General features: G+C 44.0%; 1 protein-coding gene across 1 annotated transcript; it reads right to left on the bottom strand.

Annotated features, from left to right (window-relative positions):
* Positions 1-607: 607 nt before the first annotated feature.
* Positions 608-24,080, bottom strand: LOC101526896 (cytochrome b-c1 complex subunit 2, mitochondrial). Its single transcript, XM_058680728.1, has 14 exons — positions 23,925-24,080; positions 20,577-20,660; positions 20,332-20,481; positions 19,340-19,404; positions 18,471-18,527; positions 17,192-17,316; positions 16,356-16,453; positions 13,868-13,925; positions 10,921-11,016; positions 10,460-10,659; positions 7,911-7,991; positions 4,734-4,810; positions 1,366-1,519; positions 608-838 (listed from the first exon to the last, which is right to left on the bottom strand). Exons 1-14 carry the CDS (start codon positions 23,955-23,957, stop codon positions 755-757), a joined length of 1,362 nt encoding a protein of 453 aa, XP_058536711.1. The 5' UTR covers positions 23,958-24,080; the 3' UTR covers positions 608-754.
* Positions 24,081-24,400: the final 320 nt, after the last annotated feature.

Below are 24,400 nucleotides of genomic sequence, written 5' to 3'. Positions count from 1 at the left end.
TAAATCAATATCAGAATGTCTGAGCATGGCAGAAAACTTCACTTTTTATGGGTAAATACCCTTTCTCCCCCCCTTTCAGCTTCAAGTGTCCTACTGGGGAAAAAAAATACATTTTTTGGCTAGTGGTTCACAGTAGAATCCATTCTCTCCCCCTTCCAGCCCTACTTCGACTTCATGTTGATTATTTGCAAGAAACAGGATTGAAACAGATGAGGGAGAGTTAAGAGTTAGGAGAGAAAATGAAGATAAGTAAATAAGATGCATAAAACAAAATAATGGGAATAACAGCATATGACTTACAGGAAATCTCTCTTCTCAGAAATAATCTTGCAAAAAGGGTAAAAAGGGAACCAGACCACTTAAATGCTCTCACCCTAAATGTCAAAATTTCAACTTTTTCTAAAAGATAAAAGCAACAAAAACAAACGCACACACACAAAACAAACAAAAAACCAAAAAACACACCACCACCAATAATGATCTAGAAATTCTTACCTTGATGGCCACTTAACCTTTACTCTAATTTTACACTCTGATTACATTCCTGTTTCATTCATTTAAAAGATCTCATCATGTAATAAGTACTTGATTATGAGAAATGCAGGAAAACATAGAAGTAGGATGTTTTATTGACTAAGTCAGCTGGGAATAATTACCAGCATTCATGCAAAGATAAACATTTTATTAGAGACTTTTAACTTTGATGTTTTCTCTGGCCTGGGCTGGGAAAAATGTTCAGCTTTGAGGTTCCATATTATAACTCATCCACAAATGGTGTATGACCCAAGTTTCCACTTGCTGCCATCGATTTCTTGCCAGAAACAAACTTCTTTGCAGCCTTTAAATAAACAAAAAGAAAATCAGCTCGAATTAGTGATTCCACAACAGCCTCCTGTGAGCTGGCTAGAGCTGGCTAGTGTTTTGTTCTGTGGGATGTGAGAGGAAGGCTCAGCTGTTCCTCGGAATGGTGCATTCCAGATGTGGCTCTCTGAACTGCAGCGGAGGTGCTCCTGCTACAGGGACAGGCAGGCCCACACAGACACTGTGCCACAGTTTCAGGCAGGCCTGGTTTTTTGTTCTCGTAACACAATGGCAATTAGTCAATCAAAATACACTGTTAAAGTCAAACTCTATATCCTAGTAGTTTTATATCACAGGGTGGGTGCACATTATGGCAGGCTGGCTGTGTTTTAATGGGTGGGACTCCCAGACTGACAGTATATAAGATGAAGAGGCCGGGTGAGGCTAGGTATCTCAGAGCATCTTCTTTCTCCTGCCCACCCCCATTATTCTAAGGTGGCCCTGTGCTGAGAGATCATGAAGGGAAGACCTCCGCTGCTGAAGCTCAGGTTGTCATTCACTTACATTTATGATATCAGCGTCAGCCACGGAGTCAATCTGCTGAAGGATTGTGGATGGTGGCGTGTAAGAGCCAGCAACCAGAGCCTGGGACCCAACTTCATCCAGCAAGCCCTCTGAAGACTCCACGGACATGAGGTAGCCAGCTTTCAGCTTGTTCCTGTCCACAGAGAGGCAGCAGTCAGTTCTGTACAGCAAGGCAGCTTTGAAGTTTGTCCTAGAACTCTTCACCAAGTTCTTGGTAAATAAGCAAATTAACAGCTTACAGTGTTAAAGGTCTCCATTCTATTTCCTCACCAAATATTTTCTTACTTATATTATATATATTTTAAGAGAGATTAGGGAAAAGCAGGAAGCATGGAGCCAGAAGTGTCTCCGGGATCTCCCACGAGGGTGCAAGGGAAACACCTGGACCATGTCCTGTTGCTTCCCCAGGTGTGTTAATAGGGAGCTGGATTGGAAGTGGAGCAGCTGGGACTCAAACCAGTGCCCGTAAGGGAAGCCAGTGCTGCAGGTAGCAGCTTTACTAGCTAAGTCACAGCACCAGTCCTACCTATGTTTTCTTATATTATTATTTGGAAAGTATCAATACAAAACTATAATTAAACTTCAACAGACTGCATTCTGATTATGGATTAGAATTCAGAACCAGGTAAAACTATTTTAATGTGAAACATTCAAAATTTTTTGTTAGAGAGCAGCTACCCCTCAAAGGCTGGGACTCAATCACCTGAGCCATCACTAATGCCTCCCAGGGTCTGAATTAGCAGGAAGCTGGAGTCAGTCTAAGTTTTTTGATTTATGTATTTTTTTTAAAGATTTATTTATTATTATGCAAAGTCAGATATACATAGAGGAGGAGAGACAGACAGGAAGGTCTTCCGTCTGGTGATTCACTCCCCAAGTGACTGCAACAGCCAGCGCTATGCAGATCCGAAGTCGGGAAGCAGGAACCTCCTGAACCTCCTCCTGGGCTCCAACACGGGTGCAGTGTCCCAAATCCTTGGGCCGTCCTCGACTGCTTTCCCAGGCCACAAGCAGGGAGCTGGATGGGAAGTGGAGCTGCCGGGATTAGAACCGGCATCCATATGGGATCCCAGCGCGTTCAAGGCGAGGACTTTAGCCGCTAGGCCACGCTGCCGGGCCCTGATTTATGTATTTGAAAGGCAGAGTTATAGAGATAGAGGGATCTTCCATTTTCTGGTTTACTCCTCAAATGGCTGCAACAAGCCAGAGGTGGGCTGGTCGGAAGCCAGGAACTTCTTCCCATTCTCTCATATGGGTTCAGGGACCCAACGACTTAGGTCATCCTCCACTGCTTTTCCAGGCACACTAGCAGGGAGCTGGATAGGACGCGGCAAAGCCAGAATTTGAACTGGCACCTATAAGGGCTTATGGTGCTGCCAGCAGTAGCTTTACCCAGTGTGGGGCTGCTAGGTTGCCTCCTAAGGCACTGGCCACTTAGAGCAGCATGTGTGTGCCGATTACACATTTTTCTAGGCACTACTTCTCCCCTGGGACTTACCTGACTCAACGGGAGTGGGCACAATGGACAGGGCAGCTAGGGGAGGACAGTACAGGTCTTATAAACCCCAAGATGAAGATGGTGTTCTTGCATAATGTGTTAAGCTGCTGCCTGAGACACTGGGATCCCATACGGGTGTGCTCCATAGTCCAAGCACGTGAGCTCCTGCTGCCCGTGGGGGAGTTGGATGAAGCACACGGCTCCTAGCTTCAGCCTGGCACAAGCCCAGCTGCTGGGGCCACTTGGGCACTGAACCAGAGGACGAAAGATCTCTGTGCCAATTTGCCTTTCAAATAAATTAAAACAAAAACAAAAAACCACCACCACAACAAAAAAAAACCTAACAAGGACCCCAAAACATCAATTTCAAATAAAACAAGAACCAAGTCACAGTTCCGCCACAATTTTGCTATTAATGCTTATAAATACAGTATTCAGTAAGTTTACTTAACAGATAAAATAAGGAATATTAAACTGTCATCCTTTTGCATTCTACACCCACACGAACATTTAAGCATGACTACAACTTCATGCAGCCCCTTTACCCTATTTCCAACTTAATTAAAAGTTTCATTTCCTGACCAAGCTGTAACAGCTTTTTCTCCAGCAGTGGCAGCTCATTTTCTCTTTCTCTATATACAGACCAAGGACCTTAGAAGAAAAAGTAACACTGCCATCAAAATGGCGCGCGCACACACACACACACACACACACACCCCCCACAAAAAAACAAAACAAAAACCCCCCTTTGACATTAACACAAATTCCATTTTCTATACATTGTCCTATCATAGTTCTTAGACTAGCTTTGAAATTTAGATTTTTCATAAGTAAATCCATTCTTTCAATTTATCCTCATCATGCTTTGTTTTACTCTATTGACACTTAGTTCCATGTATACAATATTTAAACTGGCACAGGTCAGAGTTTATGTGCTATCAAAAAACTCCATTATACACACATTTTAACATGAAGCCTTTGTTACCATGTTTATAGCTGCTGATCTAGTCAGGCATCTATACCAAGAAATTAATATAAAGTTCAAAGATATTTTTGGTAATTTATACTTTCGAAATGTAGATTTTCCAAGTTAAATGACTGCTTGCAAGCCTGGCGCAATAGCCTCGTGGTTAAAGTCTTTATCTTGCACACACTGGGATCTCATATGGGGACCAGTTTGTGTCCCAGATGCTCCAATTCCCACCCAGCTCCCTGCTTATGGCCTGGGAAAGCGGTGGAGGATGTCTCAAGGTCTTAGGATCCTGGACACGTGTGGGAGACCCAGAAGCTCGTAGCTCCTGGCTTCAGATCAGATCAGCTCTGGCCATTGCGGCCACTTGGGGAGAATAAATCAGTGGATGGAAGATCTTTCTGTCTCCTCCTCTCTGTAAATCTGCCTTTCCAATAAAAAGAAATAAAAACAAACTAAAACCACAATGACTTGCATCTCATGTTAGAGTGTTGGTTTCAGTCTTGGCTGCTTGCTGTCAATCTAGCTCTCTGCTAACGGGCCTGGGAAAGCAATGGAAGATGATCCAAGTGCTTGTTCCTCTGCCAGCCACGTGGGAGATTTGGACAGTGCTCCGGGCTCCTGGTTTCAGCCTGACCCAGCTTGACCCACTGCAGCCATTTGGAAAGAGAGGATGGAAGTTATCTTTCTTCCTCTCCATCTCTCTGTTAACTGCCTTTCAAATTAAAAACAAAATGGTCAAGAAAGTAGGCAAAATGTTACTGATTATATTTCTAGGTGATGGAACAGAGGTGTGTTTCTTTTTCCCTTTATTTAGAAAAAAAAAAATACAAGTATAAAGTCACTAAAATAGAAAATGTAGTTAGTACTCAAACTTACTTGGCAGCCTGGACATCCGCACTGGAGAGGTTTCCTTGAGCAACTGTTTTTACTTGATTGTAGGCAGCCTTGATAACCTAGGACAGACAAGCCCCAGTCAACCATCTTTGGTCAATCTCCTGTGACCTTCAGATGACCCTCCACTGAGGCAGAAACACAAGAGGAAAGGTTAGTTCCAGAGAAACGGTACAGTGTCCATTGGAAACTCTGTGGCTTCTCTGTGATCCTCACTCTTGCATTCCATAAAGCAGCTGATGGTGCCCCTTGTGCAATCCAAGCAGGCAAGAGTGCAGTGGTGTAGCACGGAAGAGGGACACAAAAGGATGCTCTTGCTTTAGCAGAAGCAAGCACTTGAACTTCTCATCACCCATAAAGAGCAAGCCCCTCTAAAGTCTCTCCAGCCTCTCACAGTGCCATTCTCTGCCTCTGGCGAAGATGTTACCTACCAAGATGCTCATGTCTGTGAATGCAGGCCTACCAGGCAGCAGGTGATGGCCAAGGGACTGGGCTCCTGCCCCCGACCCTGGGAGGCCTACACCGAGTTACTGGCTCCCAGCTTTGCACAGGCGTTTGGGGAATGAACCAGCAAATGGGAGTTCTCTTTCTCTGCTTCCCCAATTAAAAAGATTTTCTCCATTCCAATGCTGCCACCATTCTGGCTCTGCTACCTATTTCCTCTTATCACAAAATCATAGGACATTCATTTCCCTTGGCTGTCATTACCACATGAAATTCTGAAAAACTAACTTTAAAAGAGAATGTTGGGCCCGGTACAGTAGCCTAGTGGTTCACCTTGCATGCACAGGGATCCCATATGGGCCCTGGTTCTAATCTAGGTGGTCCTGCTTCCCATCCAGCTCCCGGCTTGTGGACTAGGAAAGCAGTCAAGAATGGTCCACAGCCTTGAGATCCTGCACCTGCATGGGAGATCCTGAAAAGGCTCTGGGCTCCTGGCTTCAGACTGGCTCAGCTCCTGCTGCTGTGGCTGCTTGGGAATGAATTAATGGATGGATCTTCCTCTCTGTATATCTGCCTTTCCAATAAAAATAAATTTATTATTTTTTTAAAGATTTATTTATTTTTACTGGAAAGGCAGATATACAGAGAGGAGGAGAGACAGAGGAAGATCTTCTGTCCGATGATTCACTGCCCAAGTGGCCACAACAGCTGGAGCTGAGCCAATCCGAAGCCAGGAGCCTCTTCCGGTCTCCCACGGGTGCAGGGTCCCAAGGCACCAGGCCGTCCTCGACTGCTTTTCCAGGCCACAAGCAGGGAGCTGGATGGGAAGTGGGGCTGCTGGGATTAGAACCGGTGCCCATATGGGATCCTGGCACGTTCAAGGTGAGGACCTTAACCACTATGCTATTGCATCAGGCCCAAAAATAAATCTGAAAAAAGAGAGAGAGAATGAATGTTTCTGCAGTTTCGTTTGGTCTCTGAGGAGTGTGAAGTACAGAAAGGAGAGAGAAGGCTCGGCCCAACTCAGTGTTAGGCTACTAAGAGCTGGCTGGGAGGCACATCCCGTGACTCTATATGTCTGCCTGAGCCTGGGAGCCACAGCACTGGCTACTTCCACAGCCACACCCCAGATGGGAATGTAGCCTAATTCCAAGAGTCCTAGCCTCGGGCATCAGTCAGGCTGTCCTTACACTTCACCTGACCTTCAGGTACCTTGGTGTGTCTTGTTCTCTCAGTCAGGCCCTCGTTCCCCTTTTCAACCTGGTCTACATTCATAAATTACCCCTTCAATCCAGTGTTCCCAACTCCCTTGTGATCTACTTGAAAGGTAAGAATTACAGAAAGGAGGGTGGCAGAGACAGATGCCAACTTTCCCTCTGCTGGTTCATTCCCTGTATGTTGCAACCGCGAGGGCTGGGCTATGGCACATGATAAGCCCATGGCCTGTCGCCCCAGTTTCTCCACTATGTAGGTGAATACTACTGAGGAAAATCATCCCACAGTTCTGACTGTACTATGAATTTGTGGCCACTCATGACAGGGAGACATCTGTACTGCTCTTGCTGCCCATTATAGGTATATCCAGCCATTCGACTGCCCAAATCTTATTACTTGTTTTAAACTTTCTAGCTTTTCTCATTCTCCAGTAGATCATTGCTAAAAGGCTGAGAAATGACCCTTTTCCCATTCTCAAAACTGACTTAGCTCCCTACCTCACCAAGGAGGGGTCTATTTCTCATCTTCCTGGCATCCTGCTTCCAACACTGCTGTTTCCTTTCTCTGACTGGGTGGGAACGGGTGTTGTGGTGTAGTGAGTTAAGCTGCTGCTTGGGCTCTCCACAGATCTTATCAGAATGCTTGGTTTAAGGGTCAGCTACTTTGTGCTTCTGATCCACTTTCCTGGTAATGCGATGGGGTGCAGTGGATGACGGCCCAGGAACCCGGGTTCCTGCACCCACCTGGGAGGAGACTTGCATGGAGCTTCTAGCTCTTGGCTTCAGCCTGGCCTAGCCTGGGCTGTTGCCAGCATCTGGGAAGTATTCAGCAGATGGAGGATCTCTCTGCTTCTCCCTGTTTCTGCTGAGCAAGTAAAACTAAAACAGCTTAAGAAACTCCCACATGTGCTCCAATGACAACTTTTAGCTCTGGCGTTGAAACCCGCCAAGTCACCAGTGATGCTCTACTTTGCTAAGGGACAGGCCCCTCTGGGGTAAGAGATGTTAAGTTAATCTACAGTGGACCAATATGGCACTCTTCATTCTCTTTATATCACTTTCTCTTTTGTTGCTTCCTGATTTCTTAGCCATTTTCCTCATTTGCTTGTTTCTTAAACTGTGGTATTTCCAAGAATTTGAGCTTCAGTTTTCTTCTCCTATATCATGTGTACATAAGCTCGAGTTTAACACAACTTCAATACTGAAAACTCACATACATTTTGTCCTTGAACTCTCCTGAGTTCTCAACTTAGGTGTCACAGAGCCAAATCAATACCACTTGTCCAAAGGGAACCAAATACCAAGCATTTCTCCCTTTTTCCTGGAAGCATCAGTATGTATTTAAAAACTTTTCCCACAGCAATCCACTTCAATGATAACACTACACAGAGTTCTGATAAAGTATGATGTTCAATTATTCCATATTTTAACTAAAAATATGCTAGTGGTGGAGGAGAAAAAAAAAAAAAAAACCACTTATGAAGTTGGTGAGTTTGTAACTTACATCTCCGGCAGCGGCTGCCTGGGAGACGGTATAAATCCCGAAGAGTCCAGAATCCGAGTAACTGGCATGGAAAGCGGAAACCTGAAATACAACAGAATTATTTTAGTGTGGGTCATTCTGCCCAATAAAAACTTGTGTCTTTTTAGTATTAGCAAAACACTCCCCATTAGCACTTCCCCTATCCAGTTCTCTCCAGGACCTCAGTGCTCTAGCTAGAGTTCTCTCTCAGAACTACGATGGTTTCAGCTGGTTTTCTTTCCCCCACTTAAATCTTCCTCAAATGACTGAACACTTTCCTTTTTGCTGGGCGTTTCCTAACCTTCTTTTGCAAACATGACTTTCCAAATATTAACTGTTACCCAGATGTCCAAGGCAGCCACTTCAGCCTCTCAATCCAGGGACACTGCTATTTGTAACCCACGTAGATTTATCCATAAGGCAAAGCTCTCTGCCTGGAATAGAGCTTCGTAGTGTTTTTTAATCTTTTCATAAAAATTAAAAATATTTATTTATTTTTACTATTATCTGAAAGGTGGGGAGAAGAGGTCTTACATTTATTGTCTTAATCCCCAAATGCTTGCAACAGCAGGTTGAAGCCAGGAGGCTTGAACTCCTGGTCTCTCATGTGGATAGCAGAGACCGAGGGAAGCTCTTGCGCCATTACTGGCTTCCTTCTAGCGTGTACAGGAAGCTGCCGTTGGGCATCCTGCTCTGTGGGAGTCACACACCCTAAACAGTATCCTGAGCACTGCACCTTTGGCAGTATTTAGTGAGCCACTAATACAAAAGTCACCTTGGTTGTTATTAAAACCACACTTTCATATTCTGCAATGGATTGTTCACTATCTTGTTTCAGGTGATTTTTAAGCACATTAAAGCATGAAAACCATCGACTGGTTCAGTCATGCGAATTATAGGAAGAAATGCAAGTCAATTACTCTAAGTTTAATTATGGGATTGTCTTATTCACATCTTTATTTCTGACCAGACACTGAATTAGAACATTTATTAAATTAGGTCACTGGATTAGGATTCAGCTCCAGCCACACAGAATCATTAGTAATATTAAATAGTGAAACATAAAGTATGAGCCAAGAGAATCTGGAGGCAATTAAGAAGGCAGCCGCGAAAGTCACTTCAGGATTAAATTAAGTCTTTTGAACTGAGGTCTAGACACTCTTACGACTGTTCCAAAGATTCGAAGGGTTTGGCATCTTGTAAGTGCTTCAAGATTTCCTTGGCAGTTTGAGAATGCCCATGTTGTACATTACAGTTGGGAAATCAAATGGCAAAAGTCTGATCTTTATCATTCAGGGGATGGACATCTAGCCAAGTGCATCGGAATGAGACTCCGTGGCTCAGGCTCCTGACTGAGCTTTCTGCACATGCACACCCTGGCAGCAGCACTGATGGCTCAGGCATGTGGGTCCCTGCCACCCAAATGGGAGAGCCAGCTGGACTGGGGGCCCAGGCACTAAACTTGGCGTGGTCCAGTCTAAGCAGCTGCAGGCATTTGCTGAGTGAATCAGCAGGTGAGCTCTCTCTCTCTCTCTCCTCTTCCTGATCTGCTTCTCAAAACAAAATCTATTACTTTAAGTTCTAAACACAGGGATTAAAATTCAAATGTACTATAGTTAAATTATGAGCAATGCCCAGGCCCACAATTTATTACACTTGTTGCCTATTTATTTGAGAGGGAAAGAGAGAAACAGAGATAGCTTCCATCTGCTGGTTCATTCCCCAAATGCTTGGGTCACTTCAGGCTAAAGACAGGAGCTAGGAACCTATTCTAGGTATCCATACAGGGGACAGGGACCCGTGCACTTGAACCATCACCTGTGGCCTTCCAGGGTGTAATTAGCAAGAAGTAGGAATCAAGAGTGGAACCCAGACACTGTGACCCTACATGCAGGTGTCCCAAGCAACATCTTCAGTTAGGGCTAATGCGTACCTGCATCGGTTACTTTCCAAAGTCATACAACTGAAGGACATATAGGCTACTACAATGGGCAAACAATGCTCACTAAGTGACACTTTGTCAAAATTTTATATTCTTCTGACTTAAACACCATCACTTTGAAAACTTTAGAACTTTCTCCACTATCACAAAAAGGCATTTTCTCCTTTCTATTATGAACAAATGTCATAATTGCTTTCAAAATTTAACCTTAAATTGAAGAGTTGTGTATTTTTGATGTCCATTTTGTCCACTTAGTTGGAAAATACAAATGAGTGAAATTCAGGCAGGACTCATGTAAACAGAGGACAGAAGAAAATCTAGGACGAGTCTAATGTCTAATACTTTAAAGGGAACGGGAGTGTGAATTTCTGACTTTCTTAGGATTCAACTCCTCTTCCTAAATTAGAATAACTGAAAGACACAATAAGGTATTAGAATTAAACCTGGCTGTCTTGTCAACTGCACAGACTTCTGGTGTGTTCATCTTAGAATTAAAGAGCAGACTAACACCAACAGCAGATGACCAGGATTCCTTCACAAACCCTGGGCCTTTTCAACAAAGATGGAGATACCAACGGCATTCACTAACATCAAATGGCTGGTGAGTCCCCTTGGCAACGGCCTGGTAGAGGAGGCTGGTGGCGTTGCTGCCCCTCTTGACGTGGGGTCCGGCACCGAGGACGTGCTGAAGGACACTGAATGCATTTGCTTCTGCACTTCCCACGGCAGCGCTTTCGGCTACAAGAGCAGCATGGACAAGGCTGTCTCCAGTCTGTTCTCGGATTTCACCTGTGCCCACGTGAGAGTGAAGAAGAAACTGGCTTAGTCACTACTGGCCTTATTGTTGCATTCCCATGACACAGCAGTAACCCCTCAATAGGAAGCTTTTCTGTGGCGCACTGCTTTCCCAAGATCATCCTACTCCATCGTGTGCACAAAACACAGAAAACTCAACCACATAATTTTTTCTACTTGTAAATAGTCAGGTCTATTCCCCTCAGTACACTGTTCTACCTTCCATCTGACAGATTAAAAGATCAAAAGACTCACCTCCTCTGTATTTGGCCTTTGCACCAGCCAAACCAAGCCCACCCCTCATATTGAGGAACTGTTCAGCATATTGCTTCAGCACAGGATGACTCACACCTGTTCCAACAAAAAACAGACACAAAGCTAGATCTGTAATTTCTAAAGCACACTGTAAGCATCTTTTTTTGAGATATGTGACTGTAGAACACAAACACCACAGAAATAAATAGTAAAGAAAACAAGAGCTGTCCTACCATAATGCCACCCCCCAGCTACCTACTATTTATCATATACTATTCTTTTAAGAGTTTTTAAAAAATGATTTCTTTTATTTATTTATTTTTATCTGAAAGGTAGAGTTGAAGAGAGAAGGAGAGAGATCTTCCATCTGCTGGTTCAATCCCCAAATGCCCCCAACAGCCAGGGTTGGGCCAGCCCGAAGCCAGGAACCAAGAGCTTTTTGAGCTTTTTCTGGGTCTGTGTGGGTGCAGGGACACTTGGGCAATCCTCCTCTGCTTTCCCAGTGAGCTGGATCAGAAGTGGAGCAGTCATTGAACTGGTGCCCATCTGGCATGCAGGCACTGCAAGTGGAGGCTTAGTGTGCTACAACCACAATGCTGGCCTCTACTGTTTATTATTTATATTACTGTTCATCTGGAATTTTTCTCGGCAGTTACCACTAGTAGTATTAGTTAATACTAGCAAGTAGTATTCTCACTTCTTTATTTTTATAAATTTCATTCTATTGTTACTTTCTATAATTTTTCATAATCTTTATCTCTGTAATTGGTCTATATCTAATGTTAAATGGCTATAAAGAACCCCATTCTACAATGTACAACTGTTTATTAATTTGAGAGGAAGAGGGAGATGAGACAGAAACAGCTTTCTTTTACTGTCCCATCCCCCTGAAGGGCCAGGACAAGGCCAGGCAGAAGCTGAGGGGCAGGGATGCAATCAAGTTATCATGGCACAATTCATCCGTTAACCTCACTTTCCAGGCCTACCCTAAAAGGAATCAGCAGCAAGGGGCTGAGACTGGCATCAAATCCAGGCATACCAACTGGATTCTGATCTCCAGGACAAATGCCCATTCCAACCAATACTGTGTATCAAGAAACACCATCAACAAAGTGGGGGGAAAACTACGGAATGGAATCAAATATTTGAAAAATCATGTATCTGAAATACATTTAAAAAATCAGTACATAAAAATCTTTACAATTAAAAACCCAAACAACCCAACTAAAAAAATTGGCATACGATTTCAGCAGACGTCTCTCTCAAGAAATTATATAAATCGGGGCCTGACATCATGGTGTAGGATGCTAAGCTTTTGCCTGCAGTGCCAGCATCCAGTCTGAGTTCTAGCTGCTCCCTGCTTGTGGCCTTGGAAGGCAGCGGAGGATGGCTCAAGTCATCGGGTCCTTGTGCCCACACGGAAGATCTGGAGGAGGCTCCTCGCTCCTGGCTTCAGACTGTCCTGTTCTGGCTACTGCAGCCGTCTGGGGAGTGAACCAGGGGATGTAAGATCTCTGTCTCTCCTCTCTGACTCTGCAGTTCAAATAAAAACTAAGTAACTCTTAAAAAATATATAAATGATACTAATGCCAAAAAGTACAAAAACAGTTGTTCAGTGTCATTTGTTGCGATAGAGATGCAAATCAAAACTACAATGACCACTTCATTTGAAGGAGGCCACAGCAGAAACAGAGATTATCCAAGTAGTGGTAGGGATGTGAAAATTGGAACCTTTGTGCAACTGCTAGTAGGCGTGGAAAATGGTGTTTTCACTACTTTGCAGAATACTCTGGCATTTCCTTACATGGTTGAACAAAAAGTTATTCAATGTTCTGGCGGTTTTACTTTTGGATAAGTATCTGGAAGAATTGTTCTATATTTATATTCATAATAGCCAAAGGTAGAAGCGATCCAAATGTCAGTATGTGGGTAAACACAGTATGATAATGGAATATTTTCCAGTCATAAAGGGGAATGAAACATTGATCCGTGCCACAATATAAAGGCCTGTGAGAAAATTATGCTAAGGGAAAAGAGGCAAGACCACCTACTGTAGGATTTCACTTCTATGAAATGTTGGAAGCAGTCAAAGCTACAGAGTCTGAGAGGAGATTAGTGGATGCAGAAGTAGGAGGAAGGGATGAATGAGAAATGGCCGCTCATGGTTATGTGGTTTCTTAGGAGCTGAGGACAAGTTTCTGAGATTAGAGTGTGGTAATGGTTGTACAAGCATCTGAATGAATTAAAACACAGAACTGTATACCACAAATGTGTGAATTTCAAGGCATGTAGTTAACCTCAGGCCACTACTTACAAAACAAACACAAATATTACAAACAACATTCTTATATAAATATTTAGTGAACCTGAACATACAGGGCAAATTCTTTTATTTTTTTCTCTTCTATTTTATTTTTAATTTTATGGTACAATTCCATAGGCTGGGACAAATTCTTACAATCGCAGTATAAGAGTATAAATATTTAGAATGTGGGATATTCAAACAGACCTCCAAAAATGTTCTAACAGTTTATATTCCCACCAACACATCTTGAAATTGCCGATTTCTCCACACCCTGATTAATATTGGGAATGTCAATTTTCTGTCCATCTCACAGATTAAAAATTTCTTGCTAGGTGAGGTTGACCATTTAAAAAATTAAATAGATAACTAGCAATACATACATACTCACACATAATTTACTTTTCCTATGAACTGTAAGTTCTGTGGTTAGGTTTCTGTTAAAACTTCTCAAAACAGTTTGTGTGACCTCTCTGTTTAGAGCAAAATGCTGGATTCTGCTTTCTAAAACAATCAACAATGAAAATACTACCATGCATTGCCTGACATAAACACAACATTGAGGTTTCAAATTCTGTTCAATTCTACATTCACATCATCACAGTTTAAGGAAGTCAACTGTCATGCTGACGACTTGCAACTTACCAAGTCCAACCAAAGCCATCCTGGCGCTTGTGAAATGGTTCTGAACATAGTGATGCAACTGAGGAAGTTAAAAACACTTGTTAGATTATACCGGACTAAATATAAGGAATTATACAAATGCAAAAGCGGGTTTGGCAGGAAAGAAATATTTAAATTTAAAAGCTGCCATAATGAGCTATCAGGGACCAATTAGTGTCAATTATTACCCTGAGATTTTATTATGAAAATTTCTGCAGAAAAAAACCAGAACTTCAGTGAGGTCATGGTTACACAACTTTGTGAATATAATGAAAACCAATGAATTGCAAACTTTAAATAAGTGGATTACATGGTTTGTTAATTAAATGTCAGTACAACTGGTCCATTTAAGGATTGGGTAGATTAACGTGGAATCTTAGAATCTTAAGCCCAGCCAACTACTCAATTAACCAATCAACCTGGTGAGCTGAGAATCAGTGGGATTTGAGAAATCACTGATTTATGCTATTTCCTTAGATTTCATATAGAAAAGCAGGGCAGAGATATGCATTTTTCAGTAAGAGTTCATGTTGCCTCCAGGAGGTTGGAAATTGATTCTTTATGAAATCACATTAAAAACTTCAATTTATTCCTTCTATGTGTAAGTACAAATATGCATGTAACATAAATAACGGGAGTCCCCCTTAGCCAAGATTTTGCTTTATAAAGTTTCAATTACCTGTGGTCGGTCAATTGTGGTCTAAAAAAATATTATTTGTGTATTTTTAAGATGATGATGGGAGGGACAGAGACAGAAACAGAGCAAGAGTCTTCCATTCTCCGGTTCACTTTCAAAAGGCCACAATGGCTAGGGTGGTTCAGGCTGAAGCCAAGAGGAACCTTGAACTCCATCTGTGTCTTCCACATGAGCTGGAGGGCACTGGGGCCATCTGCTGCTGCCATCCCAGGCACAATCAGAGGGGAGGAAACTGGAAGTAGGAAAGCCAGGACTTGAACCAGTCCTCCAATATGGGATGCCAGCATCACAGGCTGCAGCTTAACCTGCTGTGCCATAATACAAGCCCCTAACATTTGTCTTGAAGGCTGGAAAGGCCCTTGAGGAAGGAAGACTGAACATTTAATCATTTTATGAGATCTATACCCTGAGGTTGGCACAGTGGTAATCAAGCTAATCTTCTACTTGCAGTGCCAGCATCTGATTTGGGCACTTGGGTCATATTTCACTTCCAACCCAGCTCCCTGCTCACAGCTTGGGAAAGTAGTGATGGTCCAAAGCCTTGGCCTCCTGACATATGTGGGAGACCTAGAGAAACTTGTGGTTCCAGCTTTGGCCCAGCACTGATCATTGCGGCCATTTGGGCAGCAAGCAGGTAGATGGAATCTGTCTTTCCCTCTCTATTTAACTCTGCCTTTCAAATTAAATTAAGCAAATCTTAAAGAAAAGAAAAACAAAGGATCTATGCTCTAAAATAAATGTTGTCTATATTTATGAAGTTTACAAAGATATCTTGGAAAGTTCTTTTCTATTTTTATAGATGCTTTTCTATAGATATTGCCATTGCTCCAAGCATTTTATCAACAATTTCTCTTTTTAAAAGCTAATACTAATTTATTTGAAAGACAGAGTTACAAAGAGAGAGACACCTGCTGATTAACTCCCCAGGTGGCTACAACAGGGCTGGGCCAGACCGAAGCCAGGAGCATAGAGCTCTACTCAGGTCTTCCCCATTGGTGGCAGAAGCCAGAATATTCCTGCCATCTTCTACTGCTTTCTCAGGTGCATCAGCAGGGAGCTGGACTGCAACCAGAGCAGCTGGGACTCAAACTGGAACTCACATGGGACTGCAAGCAGACACTTTTGGTCTATTAAGGCCACTTAGGTAATGAACCAGAGAGCCAAAGATCCACTGATCTCTCTTTTCCTGTATCTCCCTGTCATTCAGTCTTTCTAATAATCGAAATAAGAAAATAAGAAATAAGAAAAAAGTCTTGGGCCCAGTGTGGCAAGTTAGTGGCTACCACTTCCCATCCAATTCCCTGCTTGTGGCCTGGGAAAGCAGTCGAGGACGGCCCAAAGCCTTGGGACCCTCCACACACGTGGGAGAACTGGAAGAAGCTCCTGGTTTTGGACTGACTCAGTTCCACCCTCTGCAGCCACTTTGGGAATGAATCAGCAGATGAAAGATCTTCCTCTCTCTCTCCTCCTCTCTGTATATCTGACTTTCCAATAAAAATATATAAATCTTAAAGACAAAACAAAACAAAACAAAACTTTACATTTCTGAGTTAGATATTATTTCAAATGTTGATAATAGCAAATTCTTCGCAGTGTGTTGTAGGAGTAGTGAATTAAGATTTTTGCATACATCACACCGTCAAATTTAACACTCAGTGTTCCATATTTTGGAGATAAAGAAAAATGAGCAAACAAACCTAAACCAGGAGAGATAAATGCAGAATTTAAGGTGAAAACAAACACATTTTAAAATGGAATAGATTTTATCTGTACCTCTTCTGATGTCACTTTTCCAATCCTATAGTCAGGACAATACAAGGAATTAGCCAAGGCATTCCGGTAGGCTGCAGCATGCAAATTTTCAATGACATCTGTAAGATCAGTAATGAAGCAGTTACTGAAACATAATGTAAGTGAAGACAAGAATAACATTTTTAAAACCTGGAAAAATCACAAGCTTATACAAATTTAATCATTTTATAACATTCAAGTAGTAAGAGGATTTCAAACTCATTATCATTTAACTTCTAGCAACTTCATTTATTTATTTCTATTGGAAAGGCAGATATACAGAGAGGAGAGACAGAGAGACAGATCTTCCATCTGCTGGTTCACTCTCTAAGTGGCTAGAGCTGACAATCCAAAACAAGAGGCTAGGAGCCCCTTCTCGGACTCCCATCTGGGTACAGGGTTCCAAGGCTTTTGGCCGCCCTCTGCTGCTTTCCTAGGTCACAAGCAGGGAGCTGGATGGGAAGTGGAGCAGCCGAGACATGACCTGCCGCTCCTACTGGATCCTGGACCTTGCAAGGTGAGGATTTAGTCACTAGACTGTTGTGATGGGCCATGCAACTTCAACCTTTACATGCTGGGACCCAACTAAACATGCTGCTCCCTTTAACCTGCCTCCTGTTGTAAGGAAGCTGTTAAAGTCTGGGGTTTAGGAAGTCTGAATCTAATTACAGTCCTGCCACCAGCCTATTTTGTGTGACTGGACCAATCACTGAATTAGATTTTGACTCACTGCCGAGGCCAGGTTCCCCCTCCAGGAAACAGGGACACGAGGAGCTATTTCGTAGAAACTGTAAATGTGACATGAAAATGTTACTTACGAGTCTGTGGATTCTGGAAAGCCACAGCTTTGTCAGTCCTTAGCTGAGACTGGAGTGCAGCTACTTCCCAGCGACGGAACTCTGGTGCTGTGGTGACATTGAGCAGGAACTCCATTAGAATATCACTACAGAAGACATCAAGAGTTACAAGTCAAGTATTTTCACTTTAAAATAACTTTTTAAAAAAAGTATTTACTTTCATTTGAAAGGCAGAGTTACTCAGGGAGAGAAGGAGAGACAAAGATCTTCCACTTGCTGCTTCACTCTCCAGAGGCCACTAAGGCTGGAGTGGGGTTGTTCTGAAGCCAAGAGCTTCTTCAGTGTCTGCCATGTGGGTGCAGTGGCCCAGGGATTTGGGCCACCCTCCATTAATTTCCCAGGTACATTAGCAGGGCGCTGAGTCAGAAGTGAAGCAGCTGAGACTTGAACCGGCGCTTATATGGAATACCAGCACTGCAGGCGTACTTAGTATGCTACACCATGGCACCAGCCTCTAATTTTTCTTCCCCCAATTTGAAAGACTGGTAAGAGTTTTTTCATCCATTGTTTTTACTATCTCATATGCCCACAAAATAGCTAGGGCTGGGCCAGGCAAACCCAGGAGACCAGAACTCACTGGTACCACCCCTGTGGGTAGCAGGGACCCAACTATCTGAGCCATTGCGTGTTGTCTCGCAGGGTGTGCATGAGCAAGAAGCTGGAGCAGAAACAGACTAAGCCAGGCACAGATGCAGTCCTCCTGAGTAACTGAGTCTTCATTACCTTGCACGCTCGACCCAAATCCAAAATTAAAAACCTGGCATGGTGCGACGGCCTAATGGCTAACTCCTTGCCTTGCAATGCAAGGATCCTATACAGGCACTGGTTCATGTGCTGGCTGCTCTACTTCCCATCCAGCTCCCTGTTTGTAGCTTGGGAAAGCAGTCGAGGATGGCCCAAAGCCTTGGGACCCCGCAACCTGCATGGGAGACCCAGAAGAGGATCCTGGTTCCTGATTGGCTCAGCTCTGCCTGTTGCTGCCACTTAGAGAGTAAACCAGTAGATGGAAGATCTTTGTCTCTCCTTCTCTCTGTAAATCTGCTTTTCAATCAAAAAAGAAAAAATTAAAACCCCATTCAAGGTTCTATATGACTGGAATGCTCTCAGTATTATGGTTTAGACAATGTTACGTGCGTAAGTTTGTAAACAAAAATCTAGAAGCAAAGTCAGAGGTCTTGGTGATGCAATACAAAGACAAACTGAGCAGCTTCCACTCTTTAAAATACAGGCAGGTACTTACACATCATCTCGCAGGCATTCCACAGTGTATGCCATGTTTTCCCTTGTTGCAGTCACACTGAATTGGAAACAAAGTACAGTAAATTATCCAGAAGGAAAAGCTTTTTTTTCTTTGCCTGCTTTGTTAAATCAAACAATTCCCATGGAAAAAATTATTACTGAAGTACTACCCCAAAGTAAAAAGGCTAATCTGACAAAAATGTAACCATTCATTAACTAACACTAAAAACGTTTGTCATTGCCAATCAATCTATCTATGAAATTCTGACCCCTGCTACAACCTGGATGAATACTGAGAACCTTAAGTTAAAGAAATTAGCTACAAAAGGACAACTACTGTATGATTCCACTTACGGGAGGCACCCACCCACAGCAGTGGAAAGGCTGGGACTGAAAACAGAAAAGCGGTGAGGACGGGCAGGGAATAGGGAGTCACTGTTCAATGGGCTGCCAGTTTCAGTAGGGAAAGACGAAAAAAGTTCTGGAGACAGTTGGTGGTTACGGCTGCCAAATGCCACTCGGCACCATGGAACTGTCACTCAAACATTGCGAGGTTTACATTTTGTGTATTCTCCTGTGGGAGGGTCCACTGTTTCTGGCTTCCTGTTCTGAGAATAAGCTGTCCTACCCTTTGTTGATTTCCTGTTTAGCTGTGCTTTCTTGTTTTGTGGTTTATTCCAACCTCTTGTGTGCTGTATAGTCACTCCCAGTTATGTGCTAATGTTTTACATTTTGATATAGTCAAGTTCATTAGTCTTTCCCCTCTTGTGTTGTGCTTAGGAAGTCCTCAGCCATCATGACAATGGACAAGAGTTCTCCTACAATGGCGTATTCTCTGACACTGCCACTGCTGCCTATTGTTCAACAAACCTTAGTGTACCGCCAACTGCTTCAATCCCACGGGTTATCTTGAAAGATGACGCTCCTTTTGTAGTCTTGAAAAAAAGAAGGAATGATTTCTTAGTAGTTTTTTAATGCCAAGTTTGCTAAACAGCACACAGTCAGCAAAATCTTTTATATCATCATTAGCAGTCCCAGAAAAAAAAATAACTAAAAAGTAGATCCATTTAACTTAAGAATTATATATATGTATAAGAGCAAAAGCAAAATTTTGATATTGGTACAAAAATTAAAAATTTTACAATCAAACTCAACCTGACTCTTCTTTTTATTCTGAGACAGACTTGTTAGAAGGGAAAGATGAATAATTTTCTTTCATTTTCTCTTCTAACAGTCTGAGATTTCCTATGTGAAGACACTAACCACCAATATCCAGGTGGACACTGATTTAGTGCTTCCCTATGGCACATATCCTGTAGCTTCCCATTTTATAGAAGGGACTCTGCTGGGCTGAATGTTCTCCCAACAGACTTCACGTCCCCCAGAACTGGTGAATGTCTTTTTGTTTGTAAATGGGGTCTCTGTAGATGCAAGCATTTAAAATGAGGCCCCCTCTGGAGGAGGGTGGGCCCCACACTGAATGACTGGTGTCCTTCTAGGAGGGCAATCTGGATGTTAGCAGCAGCAAGGGGGCAGGATAGAAGGGTGGAGACCAAGCGATCCATGGAAGAATGGAAGCTGAAGGAGCCAGGGAGAGGCGAGGAAGGATCCTGCCGCAGGTCCCTCAGAGCGGGCACAGCCCTGCTCACATCTTCCCTTGACTTGGATACATGGACTAGACTTAGCCACCTCTGTGATTTCTAGCCTGTGAGAGGATAAACTTCCTTTGCTTATGCCATCTTGTTTGTGGCAATTTGGTAATGGTGGCTTAGGAAGATTCACACGGGAGCCCTGCTTTTAGTTTCTCCGAGGGCCCAAGCAAGCACAGCATTTCCCAACATGGAGGCAGTGAAGAGCCTTACCAGACTGGATGCGAGACGCAGCAAATGAGAGGTCCCAAGGTTGTTGGAGTCCTCGTATCTACTGCCCGCTTTGATGAACAAACCGATTCTGGATGCAGGGGCATAGTTTTCCAAGGAAGCAATCACTAGGCCATTTGGTAATTTGGTGAACTGTATTCAAAATGAAGCCGAGAAGTAATTAATTTCTTTCTATGACAGGGAGAGGAAGGATGTCTGGGTTCCAGTGAGCATCCTATGGGACTGACCTCGAGGTCCTGGGGGGACAGAGGCGCTCCTGCAGGGGCTGCCGATGCCTTCACTTTGGGAGCAACTTTGAGGGAATAAAATCTCTGAAAAACAAAAGCAAAACAAACAAAACACACACACAAAAGGGACTTGTCACACAGGCCACTCACAAACAGTGCCTTGTATAAAAGCGTGGCATCTTAAGTGTGGCCAAGCCTCAGAGGAAGCAAGGGGCAAAAAGCTCAGTAACCACTTGTTGGGAGAACCTAGCTGACTGTCTTGTTGACCCAGCAGCTTACACAAGCAACTCCTGAGTGTGTTTGGGGTTTACAGAGAACACTGAGCTCTCTATGATCATTTTTCACGAACAATGTATAGGGCTAATCCTCCACCTGAGTTGCTGACACCCCACACACAGGCATTGGCTTCTGTCCTGGTTGCCTCACCTCCCACCCAGCTCCCTGCCAGCGTCTGGGAAAGCAGCAGAGGACGGCTCAAGTGCTTAGGTCCCTGTACCTACGAGGGACAACTGGAAGAAACTCCTGGCTCCCAGCTTTGCATCAGTCCCGCTCTGGCTGTTTCAGACATTTAAGGACCAACAGATTGAAGATTCGCTCTTTCCTGTCTCTGTAAATCTGCCTTTCAAATAAAATAAATATTCTTTTAAAAATTCTTGCCTTTTCTTTGATCTTTTAACTGTATCGGTAACATTTCAAGTAGTTCTTCCTAGCACTTGATGCTTGAAAATTTCTTGTTCACTTGCCATAAAGAGTTTAGCTTATTGTTTCCTGTAACTATCCAGTAAACCTCATTTTCTTAGTGCTTTCTTTCCATCTGAAATTAATTTCTGTAAACATTTTAGCAACCTTCCAAAGTATATCATCTTCCTGCGAGTGCCTATGATTTCCATTCTGTCTTTATTCTGGTCTGTGCTACACCAAGATTCACCACCAAGGGGCCTACTTTTTTTTTTTTTTTTTTTTTGACAAAATGTTTATAGCACCCTGTGGTTAACAGTCACTCTATCACTGTAGGTTCTCAATATATACAGTATGCCTCTACTGGAAGTGCAAAATGAGTCCCTTACATGGCAGACAATGGATTCAAAATGCATAACTTCGCTTAGTTGGCAAACGATAGGCAGTGGCATTGAAGTCACCCTGGTGACGACTATGGTTTGTGAGGTTACTAGCTGCAGATGCTGAGTGAAGAAACACAGGTCAGCTGCTGTCCCCCAAACCATGAGTTCCAAAGGGAGATGCACACCAACATGGAACAGGTGTGTTGAGAAGATGTGGCTAGATTCTGCCCGAAAGAAAACAAACACCAGCGATCGAAGCCCAGCACGACACCAGAAAAGGGGCTTCAGGAGCTCCTTCCTCAGGCTCCAGCTAAAGAGGACATAACTGGTAAAGATTTTTGTGGGCCTCGCTGCCACAAAACACCAAATGTTTCCACGCCCAGGTCTGCTGGGAGGCAGAATATAGGGAGTCCTTGTCCTACGATTCAAGGGCAGACCGGAGTCCCCAGGCCAGGCAAACCAGGTCCAGCACCTTCCAACTCCCTATCTTCTTGTTGGATGAACGGCTACCCAAGCCCTTCACGGAAACCAGCCGCCTGAGCTCACCGAGAAGGACCCGGCCCTGGATTTTTGAATCTCCACGTGTGAGAAAAGGGAAATGGGGCAAATACATGTCCAAACAACAACAACAAAATCAAAATATAAAAAAAAAATCCCATGGTATTCCCAAGATCCAACCCTAAGCTGGAGTTTCTGGTGGAACTCCCCTCACACCCCAGAGGCTACAACGCCCCCCTCCGTGTACGCCACACCAACCGGGTTGCCATTTTTAATCCGCTCTCAGTATTGTTTAATTATAATTTATAATTCGCTTTGCTTTGTCACCCGCTACTTACATGCTGGACGCAAAAGAGTTAAGCCTAGTCCTGACTGGAGCCTTCAACTTTCTTAAAAGTAAACTTTATATGGGCTCGGCAGCGTGGCCTGGTGGCTAAGGTCCTTGCCTTGATCCCATATGGCCGCTGGTTCTAATCCCGGCGGCTCCACTTCCTCTCTGTCTCTCCTCCTCTCAGTATATCTGACTTTGTAATAAAAATGGAATAAATCTTAAAAAAAAAAAAAAAGTAAACTTTATGATCTAGGGGGGATAGCAGTTTATAAATTAGCCTCAGTCCCAGTGCCAAGTCAGTTTGGTGGCTTCTACAGAAATGTGCCTCAACAGTGACACCGCGTGTTCTGTGTGCTTATCTGTCCCATTCAGATCAACCAAGAATTATGCTAATAGATTGTGACGTACTTGTTAACTGCTTTAATAGGTATAACACATGCATCCTGATACAAAATGAAGTGCTATAACAGGAAGCAAAGCGTTGCTTTCAAGTTTACTGTCAGCTATCTGTTATCTTTGAGGTTCTCTGAGTAGAAGAAAAAAGAATAGAAGAGGTCATTTTGGTCCCCTGCTCCCCCCAGTATAACTGGGCTGCCATCAAGGCATTATTAATCACTGGTCAGTCTAGGCCTGCCAGCAAGCATGTTAACAGTTACTGCCCAGTTTGTATAATCCACAGGACTTCAATTCAGGGGCACAGGAAACCTACAGCCTATGGCACTATGGGTCGGGATGACTTTCTGTTGCAGGGGCCACCTCTTTGCATCATAAGATACCTAGCAGTATCCCCTTGGGCTCCAGATGCCAGAGGGGCAGCTTCCCCATAGGTGGCAATAAACCAAAGCATCTCCAGACCCGGACACGGTTGTTGCGTAGGACGGAAATCACCTCTCACTGAAAATTTCAGAATATTTAAGCCGTAAACACTATGCAAATACTCCTCAGCTTCGTAAAAAACAAAAAACGAAAAAAAAAAACCCTCTCCTCCCATCCTTCTCTGAGAAGGGTCATGCTCAAATCTCTACCTGCAATGGGCTCACCGACTAGACTTGTATTTGTAAGCCCCCTCAACCGTTGGGGGTGCCGACGCCCCGTTTAAGGATGGGGGGCGAGGCCTGCGCCCGCCTCTCTGCCTCCCCCCGACCCCGGAGCCTCCTCGGGCACCAAGTGCAGGAGTGACCTTCAGACGTCTCCCGAACCGGGTCCTCTTCACCTCCGCCCTCACGCCCTCGAAAGGGACTCTGGCTTTCGGGAGTCAGGTCTCTTCTGCTCACAAAACCAGCAGGGCTTCCCGATGCCCGGGCCTGTCGGTAGCTACACCGCTGGCAGAGTCCGCCTCAAGGGCAGACCGGAGTCCCCAGGCCAGGCAAACCAGGTCCAGCACCTTCCAACTCCCTATCTTCTTGTTGGATGAACGGCTACCCAAGCCCTTCACAGAAACCGGCCGCCTGAGCTCACCGAGAAGGACCCGGCCCTGGAGAGCAGCTTCATGGCGCCTCAAGGTTTTCACCCACAGTCACTGTGCCGGCTTAAAGCAAAGCAAGATGGTGGCGGAGGACAAGCGTGTCCCAGCTTTCCCCGCGAACACTTTCCCACGCCCCCCTGACTCCCCCGAGGGGGCCTCTCTAGGCAGGCCGCGCTCTACTGCTCCCTGGAGGTCGGACCAGTCCAGTTCCTTAAAGAGACAGTATAGACTCAAAGGTAAATTATAAAAAAGACAATGGACGTTAACTCTTTGGGGGGGAGGAACTGTTCTACTTATTCAAATGTCTACTCTGTAATTCTGTCAAGTTTTAGGTCAGTCCATCCTAAACACCCCCCTCTCACTAGTTTGGATCCTTCCGATCTGGATCGTCCAATGAGACGGGGCCTCGCCCGGGACCGCTCTAGGCTCAGCGCTCGGACTTCCGGGTGCCAGGGAGCAGGTGTTTGGA

The sequence above is a fragment of the Ochotona princeps genome, chromosome 24, assembly GCF_030435755.1.
Source record: "Ochotona princeps isolate mOchPri1 chromosome 24, mOchPri1.hap1, whole genome shotgun sequence".
NCBI classification, from domain to species: Eukaryota; Metazoa; Chordata; class Mammalia; order Lagomorpha; family Ochotonidae; genus Ochotona; species Ochotona princeps.
Note: the sequence above shows the minus strand (reverse complement) of the source record. Positions and strands in the feature narration are given on the sequence as shown.